The 18,501-nt window shown below is 32.4% G+C and overlaps 1 protein-coding gene across 3 annotated transcripts in view; it reads left to right on the top strand.

Annotated features, from left to right (window-relative positions):
- Positions 1–454: 454 nt before the first annotated feature.
- The window catches only part of LOC149952500 (homeobox protein aristaless-like), a 46,822-nt gene continuing 28,775 nt past the window's right edge, over positions 455–18,501 (top strand). The window contains exons 1-2 of one of the 3 annotated variants that reach the window (XM_090170179.1): positions 455–672; positions 18,205–18,250. In XM_090170179.1, the coding sequence (XP_090026305.1) occupies positions 512–672; positions 18,205–18,250 (207 nt within the window). In that variant the 5' untranslated portion in view covers positions 455–511. Of the gene's footprint in view, positions 673–12,597; positions 12,680–12,856; positions 12,987–18,204; positions 18,251–18,501 lie in introns of those variants that run through there. The other 2 variants (XM_090170180.1, XM_090170181.1) reach the window with 2 other exon arrangements.

Here is an 18,501-nt window from a genome sequence, read left to right on the forward strand (position 1 = left end):
ACCAGCGGCCATGGGCATCTCGGAGCCCAATTGCGACGTCAGCCGGACGCTGGGTTTGACCGCGGCCAGCGAACTGCTCCTCTCCAACGCGTACCATCACCACCAGCTCGCGTTTCACCATCCGCACCTGGAGCTTTTCCATCACCAATTGCAATCCTTGCACCATCAACAGTTTATGAGGCAGGCGGGTGGGCCTTCGCCCCGTCCCGCCACCACGGGCAGTCCGGACCCCCGTTTGACACTCTCCTCCGCGGACAGTTCCAAACTGAACCCACCCGCGATGAGCTCCGACGGGGTCAAAGAGGAATGTCACCGTCATTCGAATCGCGAGCGAATGAACTCGGAAGATAGTTGTTCGGAGGACGATTTCAGCGTCGACGACGGTGTTCGCGAGGACGGGATGATAATGAGCCATCAACGGCGCAGCGTCTCGCCGTCGTCGGATTGCAAGAGGCAGGATGGAGGAGCGGTTGGCGGCGTCGATGGCCACGGCAGCCCGCCGCAGTCGACGATGCCCGGAGGACCGGGAATGGAGCACGGACCGACGGGACCCGAAAACGAAGACTTTCCCAAAAGAAAGCAACGCCGGTATCGCACCACCTTCACCAGTTACCAATTGGAAGAGTTGGAAAAAGCCTTCAGCAGGACTCATTATCCGGATGTATTTACCAGGTAATTTGTTCTCTATATACTCTTTTCAACGCGTGCTACTATTCAAATGGTTTTGATCTTTGCAACGCGTCATAATACCTACAATTCAAAGGGTTTGATGCTTATTTTAAGAAAGGGGAAACACCAACCCTGATGACGGTCTGATAACGTGTCCGAAACTAGTCGGGTTAAAAAAAAATTCTATAAAAACTCTCGCGCACTTTCTAAATTTCGTTGGTGTCTCCTCTTTTTTTAAAATAAGTATATTTGTGTAAGTCGCTAAAATTCTTTATTATTATGGTTTTGATGAATACAATATGTTTGGTCAGTAAAAAGCTATATTACAATCTTAAAAATTGGATGATTTTGAGTCAAAATACTTTGCTCGTTAAGAACTTATGTTCTATTTCTTGGAAATTAAAGATAGTTTTACTAGCTGAAAATTCACACTTCATCCTGGTAATCACTTACGCTTAGAGGTCGGCGTTCGATTAACTTTTATCCATGGATAAAATAAGTTCGGCGATATTTAAATAATATTTATTTAAATAAGCAATATTTGAATAATAATTGTAAAATGTTTAAATAATTGAAAGTGGATAAGCCTATTATTTAAACAAAACAAACAATTATTTAAATAAATACCATTTTAATTCAAATAAATGCTTGGTTGCGTAAAAAACATAATGAAATAAGTTACAATTATATTCTTTTTACCAACTTTTGTTAAATAAATCGGAAATTTTTTGGATAATGAATAAACAATTCCGAGCACTACTTACGCTATAGAATTTATGTCTGTTTGTAACGCTTTGTAATGTAATGCTCAATTGCTTTTACCGCTCTTAGAGCGCTCCCGTAATGTAATCTAACTTTGAAACGGAAAACTACTCTCGCGGTGTAAATGGATTTTGCCAAAATCAATGTATTTCTAATCCGAATTCACTTCATTTCAAATTACAGATATTCGCGAATTCTCATTTCATAATTAAACATTTATTTCGAATAGAAATTGGCGTTTTTCTGGAAGGAAGGAATAATTGCTATCCCCCCTGCCTTTATTTATTTTGTTTTCGATAAAGCTTGGAAATTAAATAGGAAAAGGAAATTTAAGTTATCATTTCCGACTCTGGTTCCTTTACGAAAGCTGTTCAAAGTTATCTACGATAATATACCACCGAATATACGCCACGAATTTACCAGTAAATTCATTTTACACCCGGAACTATGTATAAATTCAAGAATGTCTCAATTTTGCCAACTTTGCATATTTATTTCATCGTGCTTTTGCGAATAAATATTCTTTATAGAAATGTAAAATGTTATCCGTTAAGGTTTAGAGATAAATTAACAACTAGAGAAATATTAGGCTCGGCAAAATACCGTAATTAAGTTTGAAAAACAGCCGAACACCCGAGTCATGCCTCAACCGGTTATGTTGAAAATATTATTAAATCAATCAAAAAGAAAATCCTTTCGTATACACAATTAAATATTTCTTTTATTTTTCCATGATCGCGGCGGCCTAAACTTTTCCTCGTATTAATTTCGTTAATTTCCTTAATTTATTTTCATGACGGGTAACGCGGCGGAGCTTCGAGGCATTGAAAATTACAACCAAAATGAAGCGAGCTTTTGCGGCGTTTAAATGCAATAAATAAAGAACTGAGGGTCATTCAACGAGAAATATAATAACACAATAATAATAATATTAAAAAACAATATAATCGCCCCAAAAGGTGGCGCTAGTGAGGAAAAAGGCAATTTATATATCTTTATAAAAGAACGGGGACTCGGAAAGGGACCCGGGTTCAAACCCTGAGGCTCATCAATTGAGAGAAATTATGTCGCTATTACCTAGGAGGCGCGTATACTAAACTGAGCTATTATCGTGCTAGATGTAACGAGCCTTAATAGATACTATAAACGAAGGCAGGGTGAAGGCGCGGTCTGCTTCGTTACGATGTAGTTCGAGATGCGCGCTGACTAAGAGATTGACTCTCCCGAGTTCAGAGGAGACTACCCTCGGCTTCCGGGCATTCAGTAACAGCTTTAATGAATAGCATTAGGAAGGTAGGCGACTGTCTTAGCCCACAGCGGCATTTTATTACCAAGTTGAGTTGACTTTATGCGTCGTCAGACATTCAGACTGGCGAATTTAATAAAATATAAAATAATGACTTACGAATTATTATCGAATAATATTCCCTGTATCGATATTATCGAGTAGAGACGCATTTGGCGAGATACAAATCGTGACTTGTCACGTGCTTAATTACAATTCGTAATTGAGATAATTCTTTAATTATATAATTGTTTAATTACCTAATTGCGTGTGCATTAACAATATGTGATATTTGTTGCGTCGATACTCGAATACAAATTCCTCAAACGTCGATTCCTGAGTTGATAAAACCTGAGAATTATCAATTGGTATCGCTAATATTAAAATGTCATTAAAACGTTTTCAAATTTCGACAATTTTTTCGTAAGGAAAGTTACTATACCAGCTTTAAAAAATATAAAAACAAACCAGCGTTTTTACAATCTACCGAGTAAAAATTTATACGAAATATCACAGTAAATTTTCAAGGACGAAATATTTTGTGTTTTTTTCATAAAGATATTACGAAACGGCATATAATTTATGAAATAATATATACAAAGTGTTTCAAAAGGTTATAGAAAAATTTTAAGGAGTTGTAGGGGGTGAGTTGAGGAGTATGCCTGTTTTTCCCCCATTTTCCTATGATGAGTGAAAATAGCGCCAGAGAGCTTCAAAGTGTGACCTACTAGCCCCGGGAAGTAGGCTGCAACAAGCGCAAAACTAAGCAGCAGGGACTTTAAATACTGTTTAAGTTTACTTTTTTACGCTGGTTACCTCGATTTGTTTACAAAGTAATTTTTTACTATCATACGAACACAAACCTTAATGTTCGCGTTTCCCTGTTGCTTGGTTTTGCGCTTGTTGCAGCCTACTTCCCGGGGCTAGTAGGTCACACTTTGAAGCTCTCTGGCACTCTTTTCATTCATCGTAGAAAAATGGGGGAAAACATGCATACTTCTCAACTCACCCCCTACAAAAGAAATAATTAACATTTTTACAAATTACTGGAAAAGTTAATTTTTCTCGACTGGGTTAATTCTTACTTCATAATGCATTTAATTTATTTAATTCGTCAAATATTAAACTGACCCAAAGGTTGTAGGCTAATTACATTAGTTACTTCTCAACTCACCCCCTACAACTCCTTAAATGTTTTGCATAACGTTTGGAAACACTCTATATATTTAATTAATAATATAAATAATATTCTTAATTAAACACGTCAAACTAAATTATTAATTATTTAAATTCATATTTTATTATACAAGTAAACAAAGCGGCCACGAGATAATTACCCAGAGAATAAAATAATTAAATTACGCGATAAATATCTAGTTAAATAATGGAAAATATTAGTTTGCCTCTTGGAAATTCGTCGTAAGGTTTTCACATTCGTTTCGGTGCAAAGCACCCGACATTAGCGCTATTGTTTACCAGATAGAATATTAAATTAAGCTTAATGGGGTAAAGTAATTCAATTTAGCAAACCACCATTTTTGATACAACACGCATGCTAATACGTATAAAAATAAAATAAATGACAAAGTTAAATAATAGGAGATAACAATGAAAGCCAACATTGCATGGATAAATAATTATTTAATATTTAAGTATGATATATAAAATATATAATATTATGTATGATATATAAAATATATAATATTATGTATGATATATAAAATATATAATATTATGTATGATATATAAAATATATAATATTATGTATGATATATAAAATATATAATATTATGTATGATATATAAAATATATAATATTATGTATGATATATAAAATATATAATATTATGTATGATATATAAAATATATAATATTATGTATGATTTATATATATATATATATATAAATATATAATATTACATTACATATATATTGACATACCAAGTGTCTTAAGCTAAATTTCAAAGGCATGGTTTTAATAACTCTGTTTTAACTTTTTCTAGCCCGTTGCCATATTACACTCTATTTCATTCTATAAACAGAAATTGTTCCATATTAATTAATGAATAGACAATATATATTTTCAACTATTAATTAATGATTAACCGTATAGATTTCCGCTAAAAATTAGAGAATAAAAAATATAGATTTTCCAATATTATTTAGAGAATAAACAATATAAATTTTTAAATATTAATTAGAGAATAAACAATATAAATTTTTCAAGAATAATTAGATAATAAGCAATTCAAATTTTTCACTATTAAAAGATAATAGCTTTATAGGGTTTTTCATTATAAATTAGACAATAACAATTTTTAATAATTATTAGTGAATAACCATATTCATTTTTCAATTAATTAAAGAATAAAAATATTGAATTTTCTATTAATCAAAGAACAAAATATAGATTTTTCAATTAATTAAAGAACAAAAATATAGATTTTTCAAATAATTAGAGAATAAAAATAAAGATTTTTCAATTAATTAGAGAATAAAAATAAAGATTTTTCAATTAATTAGAGAATAAAAATAAAGATTTTTCAATTAATTAGAGAATAAAAATAAAGATTTTTCAATTAATTAGAGAATAAAAATAAAGATTTTTCAATTAATTAGAGAATAAAAATAAAGATTTTTCAATTAATTAGAGAATAAAAATATAGATTTTTCAGTTAATTAGAGAATAACCATGACTCTAAATTTGACTAGAGACTTCAAAACTTTGATGTAATTGTTTATACAAAATAAAATTCCAGAATCCTTAAAAATATGAGTGGCTAAAATATTTGACATGATACGTTTAATTTGAAAACAATGTCTAGATTAGGCCAGTTATAGTAGTTTATATAGTTAACAAAATTGTGACTTCAGACTCAGACAATCTATATCCAAACGGAATTGTAGTGTTATTATACGTTGCCATAGAGAAATTATCATCAGAGAAACGAGTGATGCGACTTCTGATGCGAATTTTAAAGCCATTAATTAATGTGGCCGGGTTTGGAATATGCTTTAATTAGAATATGTATTAATATTTTACGAATTATAACGAATAATTAAATTTTATAGATAGGCCTATCTTATAAGTTTACAAAAACGGATATAGGATGTCGCCGCCAACATTTATCTATGGTGGTAAAAATATAAATATTTTTGGATTCCGATAATAATTCAAACTAGCAGACGATGGAACTCAGTGGCCTAAATAACGTTTAATATAGATTTCGGAAACATTGATCGTATTGATAAGGAAACCATTTCGAAAGCCAACAAAGGCCCGTATTTTACAGTCCGTTCTCGCGAAGTACTTTCTATATAGTCATTGCCTTTAAAAAAAGAAATGACGGGTCGATAACATCGTTGGAAATAGCTAGGAGCCACAAACACAGCACCCCACACAAGGAGAATGCAACCCGTCAAAAGTCATGCATTTTCTCGCGTACAGTTTTCATTGGTTAGACATTTTAGCGCCTGCTGCCGTCGGAAGGGGAAAATTCGGAAAATGTCTTCCCCCTTTCCGTAAAACGTGCAGCGATAAGGTTCGTCCAATGAAATCTGTACACAACACTGCGTTAGCGTGTTTAAAGGCTAGCCGCGTTCTCCTTGTGTTTGTTGTGAGATATTTCCGAATTATCCCATTAGGCTTTAAACAAGTGATTAGAATTGCAACCATTTAAAATTCAAATTTAAAGAATCACCCCTGGGAGAGACACCTTCCCCGCATACCCAGTTCCCAAAAGCCATTTTCGCGTAAAACAACAACTATCCAGAATGGTGGGGAATATCTTCGTGACTTGATTAAAGATACGAGCAATATCGCCATTAGCGAAGTTTTAATCAAAATCATAAAACTAGGTAATATAATGCGTAAGTTGGGCTCGAGTCTCGGGGGACTTTCGTTTTCAAACGACGCTTGGTAAGAGTGTAAGTCACATTCGAACTGTGGGATGATAGATACTAGTTGATGTCCGCGTACGCTGTCCTTGGGGGCCGGGGCACCACGCGTGACCACTGTCCATCTAGGCATGGCCACGCTACTAGTCATGACGGAGTTTCGTATCTACGCTAACCTAATTGTACTCTCAAACAAGAATTCATTGCTATTAAGTACAAAGGCGCGGTATTTGGTAATGACGAAGGCTAGATACGTATCTGTCGATCCATATGCCTTTTTTGTAATCAGTACGAATTTCGTGGCCTAACGAGTGTTTAGGGAAATCAAGAGAACAGTGTTTACCGTAATTTTAGAGAGCTATTATGGACGGAAAGTCCAACGCATTTACTTAGAGAAACATATGAATTATGCTCGAATGATTAAAAAATACGAAAATAAAATGGTTTTAAAGGTATTAGGTTTCGTAACTTGGTCACGTTCGCATTGTACACGATGCTGTCTACAATTTGCCAGGTCCTGGGAATTATTAATTATATAAAATTTAAGAGTAATTTTCCCTTAATATAAGATTTGATTTTCCCTAAGGTACCTATGTCGTCAGAAATGGTCATATCCGAAAATTTGTAAAGATTTCAGATTCAATTTTTTTTAAATCGTCAGATTAAAAAATTGTGCGAATTGTCACAATAAATTATGAAAATTATTCAATTAGGAAATTGGAAAAATTGTCAGGTTCGAAAATTGTTAAAATTATCAAAATCTAAAATTAAGAATTTGGATGAGCCTTTGTCACATTCAAAAGTGATGAAAATTATTCAATTAAAAATTGTTCAAAGTATCAGATTTAAAAAATATTCGAATTACAACATTTTGAGAAAATTACACTATTAAAATATTTTGAGAAAATTACACTATTAAAATATTTTGAGAAAATTACACTATTAAAATATTTTGAGAAAATTACGCTATTAAAATATTTTGAGAAAATTACACTATTAAAATATTTTGAGAAAATTTCACTATTAAAATATTTTGAGAAAATTACTATTAAAATATTTTGAGAAAATTATTCAATTAAAATATTGGGAACAATTATTCAATTAAAATATGGGAACAATTATTCAATTAAAATAATTGTGAAATTTATTCGATAGAAAAATGTAGAGAAAATTATTCAACTAAAATTATGGCGAAAATTATTCAATTAAAGTTATGGCGAAAATTATTTGATTGAAAAATTTAGAGAAAATTATTCAATTAAAATATTTGCGAAAATTATTCAATTAAAATAATGATGAAAATTAGTCAATTAAAATAACGGCTAAAGTTATTCAATTAAAATAATGGCTAAAATTATTCAATCCCTTACAAAATATTTCTATAGGTTTTCTATGAAATCTTATAGAAACGTATAGAGGGCCTATAGATTTCTATATCCTATAGAGTGCTCTATAAATATCTCTATAGAAAATACACTAATTTTTTCTATAGAAATTATATGGATTGATTTCTATGTTGTTTCTACAATAATTATATCAAAATATACCAGCTATTTCTATAGAAATTATATGGATGGATTTCTATGGTGTTTTCTACAATTATTATACCAAAATATACCAGTTATTTCTATAGAAATTATATGGATTGATTTCTATGGTGTTTTCTACATTTATTATATCAAATTATACCAGTTATTTCTATAGAAATTATATGGATTGATTTCTATGGTGTTTTCTACAATAGTTATATCAAAATATACCAGTTATTTCTATAGAAATTGTTGGTTATTTGAATTCTCCAGATTAATTTGCCAAATGGAAGTATAAATTGGCACCAAAGTGAAAGCTCAAAATTATTATGGTTAATTTGAAAAACACCCCAAATATGTTGTTTGAGTTCGCCCAAAGGGTTTATATTTGCAAAATTGATTTATAAAGGACATCGCATTTCTTCTATGGGATTTGGCTTTCGACCGATTTTTTTTCAAATTAAACATGTTGTTGGGCTTGATCAAAGGAGCAAAATTGTCCATTGCCATTTTTTCCTAGCTCCTATAGTTTGGCCAGTAGCAGCGGTCAAAAGTGGACGAAGCTTAGTGTAGTCTATTTGTTAAAAGAAGTCTTGGCCCTTCGCTTAGCGCTCTATGTTTGCGCGTCGCTAGTCCGGGCTCACTATCAATAGAGGTTTCTTGCTGAAATTCCAGGTGCTTCTCAAAACCGAGCGTCGTACTTGGTTTCGTTCTGTTCGTACGACGTTCTGATCGCACGATGAACGAACTCAGTAGATAAATAGTTAAGTATTGAGTCTTAACTGTCGTGTGACCGTGACTTTAACCGAGTATGTGCTGTATCGATAAATAGGTGTTTGATCTGTTATTGAGTGACTGTTTCTTACCTATGAGCGAGTGTTGAATGTGGCATTCAACGAAACGGTTAATCATATATATTCTGATTTCTGTAGTATTTATTTTATTTTATTTTATTTTTGCTCATAAAATATTGATTAATAAATAATTTCACGTACGAAAATTCATCGAATAATAAGTTGCGAGAAAAGAAATAATGAAGTAGAGGTGTAAAAATATTGGCAAGAAAACTCTATTGATAGTGAGCCCGGACCAGCGACGCGCGAGCGTAGAGCGCTAACCGATGGGCCGTGACACCTTTTAACAAATAGACTATACTAAGTTTTGTCCACTTTTGACCGCTGATACTAGACAAACTATAAGAGCTAAGGAAAAATAGCACGAGACAATTTTGCTCCTTTGAGCAAGCTTAGCAACATATTTCATTTTGAAAAAAATCTGTCGAAAGCCAAATCCCATAGAAGAAGTGCGATGTCCTTTCAACGAGTTAGTGGAAACTCTAAATGGGGAATAATAAAAGTGGTTCACTTTGGTGTACTATAGTTATTTCAGTGTGAAAAACACCCCAATATGGGTTTGAATTCACCCGAAGGGTTACGATTTGCCAAATAGAAGTATAAATTGGCACCAGGGAGTGAAAACTCTCAAAAATTTGATGTACTACAGATATTTAAATGTGAAAAATATCCTAGGTTTTCTATAAAAATATCCTAGGTTTTCTATAAAAATATCCTAGGTTTTCTTTAAAAATATCCTAGGTTTTCTATACATATATCCTAGGTTTTCTATAAAAATATCCTAGGTTTTCTATAAAAATATCCTAGGTTTTCTATAAAAATATCCTAGGTTTTCTATAAAAATATCCTAGGTTTTCTATAAAAATATCCTAGGTTTTCTATAAAAATGTCCTAGGTTTTCTATATAAAAAATTCTAGTTTTTCAAAAAAAATATCCTAGGTTTTCTATAAAACCATCCCTGTACTTTCTGTAAAAAAACTCAGTATTTCCGCTCACTTTCTATAAAAATCACCAGTTTTTTCAGGATAGTAATTATTCTAGCTCTATAGAAAAATGACCCAAATGTCTATAGAAATTATATAAACTATTCCGAATGTAATTCTATAGAATTTCCATGGAATATTTTGGTAAGGGATTATAATAATGGTGAAAATTATTAGATAGAAGAAATTAGATAAAATTATTAGATAGAAGAAATTAGATAAAATTATTCAATTAAAATATTTGCAAAAATTATTCAATTAAAATATTTGCAAAAATTATTCAATTAAAATAATTGCGAAAATTATTCAATTAAAATAATTGTGAAATTTATTCGATAGAAAAATTTAGAGAAAATTATAGAATTATTTTAGAAAAAATTATAGAATTATTTTAGAGAAAATTATAGAATTATTTAGAGAAAATTATAGAATTATTTTAGAAAAAATTATAGAATTATTTTAGAAAAAATTATAGAATTATTTTAGAGAAAATTATGGAATTATTTTAGAGAAAATTATAGCATTATTTAGAGAAAGTTATAGAATTATTTTAGAGAAAATAATAGAATCATAAATTTTTCACAAATTTTTACAATTTTACTAAAATTCTCCGATTTGAAATTTTTCAATTAAACAATCTCCGAAAATTTACAGTACTTTCCAATTATTTCTAGAGATAATTATTTAAAAAAATCAGGTCGGTCAAGCGATATCGTAGGCTCATCATCCTTTGGCGATTCTTTAAGGTCAAACAGAAGGCGTTTTTTTAAAAACCCTCCGCAAAATTAAAATTACGCTTGATTTAGAAAAAAAACAAAGACTCGCAAATCATTCGTGCAAAAATAACAGAAATAAAAATACCCACACACCAAAATTATCCGTCAAACAGCGTCCCCCGCAAATCACGTCGATAAAGATAAATTTCATATCATTGTGTGTTTCATATCGGTGCTTTTCAGTCAAAATGGTACGCGCCATCAAAAACCAATTTTGAGCAGGAAAAAAAATGTAAAAATCTATTGAAAATTGACCTTCTAACAAAGATATTACGAAAAGCGGCGTTGATCGTAATCTATACGCGCGTGTAAAGAAAACCTATATTGAAAAAACGCCTTAGATTGTAAATCGAATCTTAAAACATTATAAAGAGCTAATCCCACCTTACAACGTGCTTTCTCGGGTAAAGGAGGAAAAATATATATTGAATCGGGGTCGATCATAAGAAAAGAACCAAGAAAATCGGCTGAATAAATTACTTTTCAATATATTCACCTTTTCGCTATCAATAATTGATCATTTGAAAGTATTAAAGAGAGGTTTTTTGCCAAATGAAATGACCCCAAAATTGAAATTGCAATATTTATAACGTCAAATCCGCCTACGAAAATTGCTTCGTGTGAATTCACGCGACATTTCAATTTCTTTAAGCCTTGGTGATTTCGTCCCTCGTTTTAATATAACGCTCTTTTAACCGTAGTAAATAAATTGTAAAAATAATCGACGTGAAATCGTGATTTTAACTGGTAGATTACATTTAATATGAACCCGGTAGATTAGTTTTTAAAAGCAATTATTTTCTTCATACTTATATTTCAATAAAATTGGCGTTGTTTTACCCCTGAAATTGCGTGAACTGAAATATATCAACGGTTAGTTTTTAAAATACCAAATTACGAAAACTATAATTAAAACGGGTAGATCTTGGCAAGATATTCGATAGTAAAAGGTACGACCAACATTCCATGATAGCAATTAAATGATAATTAACCGTAAATTTTACATTTTAACTATTCGAAAATATATCCCCGTAGAATTATTGACCTCAATTAAATATATCTATATTAAATCAAAGTTGATTAACATTTATTCAAGGTTTTGGCACGAATATGAGTTTCCTTTAAACAACACCCTTCAGATGTTTACCGACCCTTTCACGCGTTACAATTAGAATAATATTGGAAATAAACTTATAAATGTTTTTACAATAAACCCGCCAGTACCCAAAATTAATAAAAAATAGGATAAAATTGATAATTTAACGAGAGATCGGACATTGGTCAAAATCCCGTAGAAAATAAAATTCCGGATTTTGTTAAAAATCCGAAATCACGTAGCCAAATTTTAGTGTTGTAAGTCGGAAAATTTTCCGGATAATGACCGAGGCCCTTTTTCCTTAAGATTTTCCGTCTTTTTCCGAAAAAATTAATAAAAGTTTTCATTCCATGATTAGTCTAATATTGTTTGCAAATTTAAATAAAGCTGCATTTTCGCCTCATTTTTTGGAATCTAAAAGTAAAACTAAACCTCTAGACTAGCTTTAAACTGATTAACAACGTAACACTATTACTGTTTTGTAGTATGTTTATTGTTATTAGACATTTTATATCGATAAATTATTAAAAACCCTTAAAAAGTAACTTATGTTTCAATTTTTAATTTTTCCGATTTGCGGAAAACTTCCCGCATTTTATTTTTCTGAAAATTAACAACTCTACCAATGTTACTACTACCGAAAATGACTGAATTTTTTGGGTAGTACACAATTTTAACCTACCAAAATACACCAGAGTTACCCGCTAAAATAGGCCCAGAAATCCACAAATCAAAATGTTTTGGTTTAAATCCGAAAATCTGTCGACGCGAAAGTTAAGTGTACCGTGTAATCTGGCAAGCAAGTAGCGAAACGTCGGATGCTATAAGGTATAAATCAATGATAAATATTAACCATTACCCCGTGTGTATGTTTTGCAACAAACAAAAACCGTGTTATTACGATTGTGGTCTGTAACTGATATATAAGCCCGTCTCGTATCAATCGGACAGCTGCGCTCAAACGCGGAGGCATATCCCAGCACGATTTTGGCGAAAGGGCCGACTCTTCACGATCGCCTGTCCCACTCGTTTACCACGAAACGCCTGGCCAATAATTATCCCGCGACGAGTCTCTGAAGCGGCCACTGCAATAAACCAACTTCAATTGCCTCGCCGTGTTTACAATCTTCCCAAAGTAAATAATATTCGATACCATTTGATGTCATCGTTGACCACCACATTGACCGCTATCACGGAAAGACCGGATAAAGTCATTACGATGCCCCCGCCCTAATTAACTACCGCGGCTCTAACAAAGGGAATTGTCTCAATGCTCGCAATTACTTAGATCGTTGTTTGATTGATCGAGTTAATAGACTTAGTCTGCTCGATTAAATAAAGTTGTAACAGATGTCTTGGGTTTATCCTAACATTAAAGACGTTAAAAATCGCTATATATATATATATATATATATAGTTGACTCGGGTCTAAGGTTGTGTCTTGGGTATTATTCTACATATAGCTTATTATTATTATCATAACTCTATAATATTGTTCCAAACGTTGGTCACTTTGGGGAATATTTTTACTAAGCGGTCTTGTGAATAGCTCTCAGTAAAACTTTAGCATGTGAAGAATTGGAAGTGTCACCCTTATGTAACAATATTATACACTTATGTTATTATTTATTAATAATTATAATATTATTTCTTTGATATAGTTAGAAAATTTGATAAACAATTTAAATAGTTTTTGTGGTCGATTTAATGTTAAATCTTTTACTTTATCTAAATCTAAAAATTTTTGCACATACCAAAGGTATTCAATCCAGTTCTAGTTTTTTAAATATTATTATTTTGCCTCAGAAAAATCTTACACAATTTAATTTATATTATTTATTTATCTATTTAATGCTAATACTTCACTTTACCTCAATCTAAGTAATTAATTACCTAGATAGAAAAAATACTCAATCCCTTACTTATTTTTTTGTTTGTAATATTACGAAAATATCTTACACAATTTAAGTAATAATCGTTATAGAATGCTAAAACTTCCAATTATAAAAATTAGTCATGGACTCCATAGATAATAAGGCAGTTATTTCAATAGATATTTTTTATAACCTAGGCTAATGCCCAAGGCACCACCTTAGGCCTAAGATACACATATAGAAAATGAATAGAGAAATTGCCCAATCCTCTATGTTAATATATGATATTCTATAAGATAGCCTCTATAGAGATAGAATACCCTTTAGAATTCTAAAACATTCTACACATTATAATTTAAAATTCGTCTTCAGAAACATCTATACAGCACCACCTTCAACGCACCTCCTACGCATTGTAACCCGGCCATCTGTTTAAACGCATTAAAAGTCGCAAGATGACTTGGGCCTAAGGTGGTGCCTTGGGTATTAGCCTAGCTGATTATTATTATTATTACCCGTTTAAAGCGCTATACGATACTACTATACGATTCTATAGAGTTTACTTTATAACAATCTAAATAATTAATGGCGCATAGATAAGGTTCCTTATAACGAATTGTTATACGTTTACACATTGTAGCTAAAAAAACGTGTAGAAGTGTAACGCCATTAAAACTAAGTTTCCCCTTCTAATTTCTCTATTTTATGTCTATACCAATTAAAAGCAACCGCAAAAAATATTGCATCTACAGCGTCATTATACAAATTTAGGCAAAATTCAACGATAAACATCTCGAATTATCATTTCGTGCATATCGGTTTGTAATTCACCAAAACCGTAACTGGAAAGTTTACCGAAGAAGCTTCGCTTTAAGCTTGTACCGTCTCGCGGGTTTCAGCCCAATTACCAGTCAGGTTGTGTCATGATACGATAAAATTTGTAAAACGATCGTGTAGTTGGTGACAAACGTGTTCGCTGGTCGCTGGTTTTGCGATTGACGGAAGATAGTTCCGCTTGAGATGGGACCACGAACCGAAGCCTACTTACAAAATCTTCCCTCGCTCAGCCTTTCATTTACTCGAGGGGAGTAACATGATTTAAAACAATTTTACGATTATTAAATTTTGATAGAAAGATATTTATCGATTCGAAGTTATATCGACGTGCGTGAAAATGACGAACCGAATGTAAAAAGTACGTTTGCAAAACCACCAAAAAGGCGCGTAATTTTAAGGAAATTAAGGTACTACCATATGTAACATAATAACTCATAAGTATGCCATAAAAGCATTTTCGTTAATGAAACCTTGTTCACGGCATATGACGTAAATTACGTCACTTACAACTCCGTGACGAAATACGCGTCATCAACTTTACTGATGGGAAACGGATATTAGTGAGAATTCCTCGCGCGTTTCTGGCTTGGCCCTTGTCAAGTTTAGCTCGTGCATCGCGATCACATGATTTCATTTCCATGGTAACCTTTTCAATATAGCGCAAGGATTATAAGAGTGTTTGCATATTTGGGTCCGCTTAATGTATGTTCCGTGTGAAACAAGGTCTCATTGAATTTTTTGAATGGAAATGTTATACAGAGGCATACTTATGAGTAATTATGTTACATATGTTACTACTGATCAACTGTCACGCTAATTTTGACTCGATCAATTACCGTAAGCAAAGTTATAGCCGGTAACTAATCAGTTATAAATTTAAAAAAACTAATTTTCCAAAAGTATCCTTATAATTTAATTTTATACCATATTAGTCGCATTCCACAAAACATGCGGGCTTTTAAACTGACGCAACGATGCAACCCCTTTTTCGGAGTAAATTTAGTGTATGGTGCATTAAAAATCTAGTTATACCTGGGCCCAAAAAAAAGGTGGATTTCACAGGCAGATGACCTTAAGTGACCTTTCGAGTGGCGAAAGAGAAAGGGGGATATTTAAAACCACCATATTCGTTTTTGTACGCGTACCACCCACCACTGGGAGTTAAACCGAAAGACGAAGGGTCAAGTCTGCGCACGTAGACGCTTGAAGAGCGGGCCAGGTGACGCTCGGAGATGGTACAAGAATGTTTTGCAAATTCGCGTCTAGAGCCTTTGGGATCTATTAGAGAGGGCTATTTGTCAGACGGAGAAGGGCAGATGATCAGATTAGGAGCCATGATGGATGGACTCCTCAAATTAGCCGAGATTATTTTTATTACCGGTATAATTAAGAATATAGACTTAAACGATTCGGAGCGTTTTCCATTTTAAGACAGAGACAGTGTAATTCCCTTTTGAGAAAAATATTGTATCCGCGATTAAAGAGAAACAGATCATGAGCGTCTTTTAAAAAAGGAACAAATGTTTAAAATTACCCGGGTTTGGTTGTCATGTTATCTGATGCAGACATTCAGCGAAATTTTATTAAACGAAATTATGATTATTTTCTAATGTTAAAGGTTGCGAGAGATATCACTATGGCGTGTAAAAACCTTTTATTTATCTAAATTAAAGGGAATATAACCTCGTGTATTGCTGTAGTTACCGTAAAGGGTTCCAATAGTGGCCGCAAGTTTAATTTTTTGGCGCTGTTTAGTGGGTTATTGCGGAGGTAATTCCAAAAAATTATTGGAGGTTATATTCCCTTTAAGTCTATATTTAGCGAGTTTCACATTGTGTGGTGCACGCGCAGTTTGACGAAGGAAAGTACTTGGTACTATGACGTCATATGGAGGCAACTAGTGACATCTATGAAATCGATTTAATTTAAATAATTATTTTCTAAGAGATAAAACAATAAAAAGTATTATCAAATTTTTAAAAGGAACCAACTATGGACTGCATGGTAGTTCCTTTTAACTTAACATTGCGTATATACTAATCTCCACCACTCTCCCCCCTTTTCGGCTTTCCGTTGCTTTGCAACTCGTTTCGAAATTTTTAATATTTAGGCTTAGTTTCTCTATTCGGTGTTATAGTCGCAAGCCAGATTTCCCGCACGGTGCTGACGAGTCCCAAAAAGGACGGAACCGGTCTACCGTTGGAATTTCTGGCTATTTTATTTAATTTTTCACTCGAAGATCTATTTGGTCCGAGTTTCTCGTCTTTTTGTTCGCTCGAAGACCTATCGGTACGAGCTATTAGTAAGTTTTTAAATTTCTTCAAATTTGTTTAGGGTTTAGCTTTATTATCTCTTTTCATAATGGACTAATCTACTTATTCGCTAATTTTATCATCCGAACCAACTCAAAACCCAACATTTTGTCAATTTTTTAATACTTTTTGTAAGAATGACGTAAGATAAACAGATGAGTTTGTTTTATTTGGTGCAATAGGTAATAATTTAAAATCAGCTCCGAGGAAATTTCCAATTTACACCCTTAATTATTTAATTAAAATGATTTAAAATAGGCTTTAACCATGGCTCTAAAGATTTATAGCGCCTTATAGATTTTAAATGATTAAATAATAAGAATCAGCTAAGCTAATAACTAAGGTCTAATTCATCTAGCGACGTTTAATGCCATTAATTAAGGTGACATGTTTATACTGCGTAGGAGGGTGGTGGCAAGCCCTTTATGACACTCGAACCTAGTGCTCAAAAATTCCGATTTATTTAACAAACGTTGGTAAAAAGAATATACTTTTAACTTATTTAATTATGTTTTTTACGCAACCAAGCATTTATTTGAATTAAAATGGTATTTATTTAAATAATTGTTTGTTTTGTTTAAATAATAGGCTTATCCACTTTCGATTATTTAAACATTTTAAAATTATTATTCAAATATTGGTTATTTAAATAAATATTATTTGAATATCGCCGAACTTATTTTATCCATGGATAAAAGTTAATCGAACGCCGACCTCTACTCGAACCAACAGCTCCCTACACTTATTGTTACCTATAATCTTTAATTATTACAGTTTTAAAACTTCTAATAAAAAACTGTTATTTTTAAATTTGTTTATTTAGCGGATACGAATTAAGTAAATGACAAAGTTTAAAAGACAATTTAGCGTTACTCCAACAATACAGCACGTTGCTGAGGAAGTCCTTTGCTCATCTAGTGACAAAAAAAAGTAACGAAACATGGGCAATTTTTCCTTTTCAAGCGTATAGAAAGTGATAGATTATTTAAACACGCGTATATCTACATAATAAATGGAAATAAACTAAGGTAATACATTCCAAAGAAGCTATAGTTGTAACCGATTTGCCTATTCAAACAAACTTGACGTGAAGGGACTAAATTCGCTACTTGTATAAATTGAGACGTCAAAAAAGACAATCAGCAAAAGGCTAATACATCACCCTGAAAGGCTAATACACTCCATCTAAGTGTTATTTCAAACTAATTGTCTGTTTAGCTTTCGCATTAACGTCATTCTATTCACGCCAAAATCTACTTTGGCAAATCATACAAGAAACTAGTTAAAAATTGGTTTCCTAAATTTAATTTTCTCTGTTTTATCTTTGCAGGGAAGAACTGGCTATGAGAGTGGATCTGACAGAAGCGCGCGTCCAAGTAAGTTTTCGTTTCCTTTCGTCCTAGTAAAAATAACCCCAAACTGTCAAAATAATTGACAGGCGGAAAAACAAGTCACCTTTTCCCAATCTCATTAGTATATACGAATTGACACCGCCGGAATATCGTTAATTTATATTCAAATTAACTGATAGTGATATGACTGATTTTTTTTTCAAAATCCGATTAAGTTTTTCGTTTGAACCCAATCTCGCGAATGCGAGAGGTCAAATCGATTTGACGTAAATATT

The sequence above is a fragment of the Leiobunum rupestre genome, chromosome 3 (genome assembly GCF_980474605.1).
Source record: "Leiobunum rupestre chromosome 3, qqLeiRupe1.1.hap1, whole genome shotgun sequence".
Lineage (NCBI taxonomy): Eukaryota > Metazoa > Arthropoda > Arachnida > Opiliones > Sclerosomatidae > Leiobunum > Leiobunum rupestre.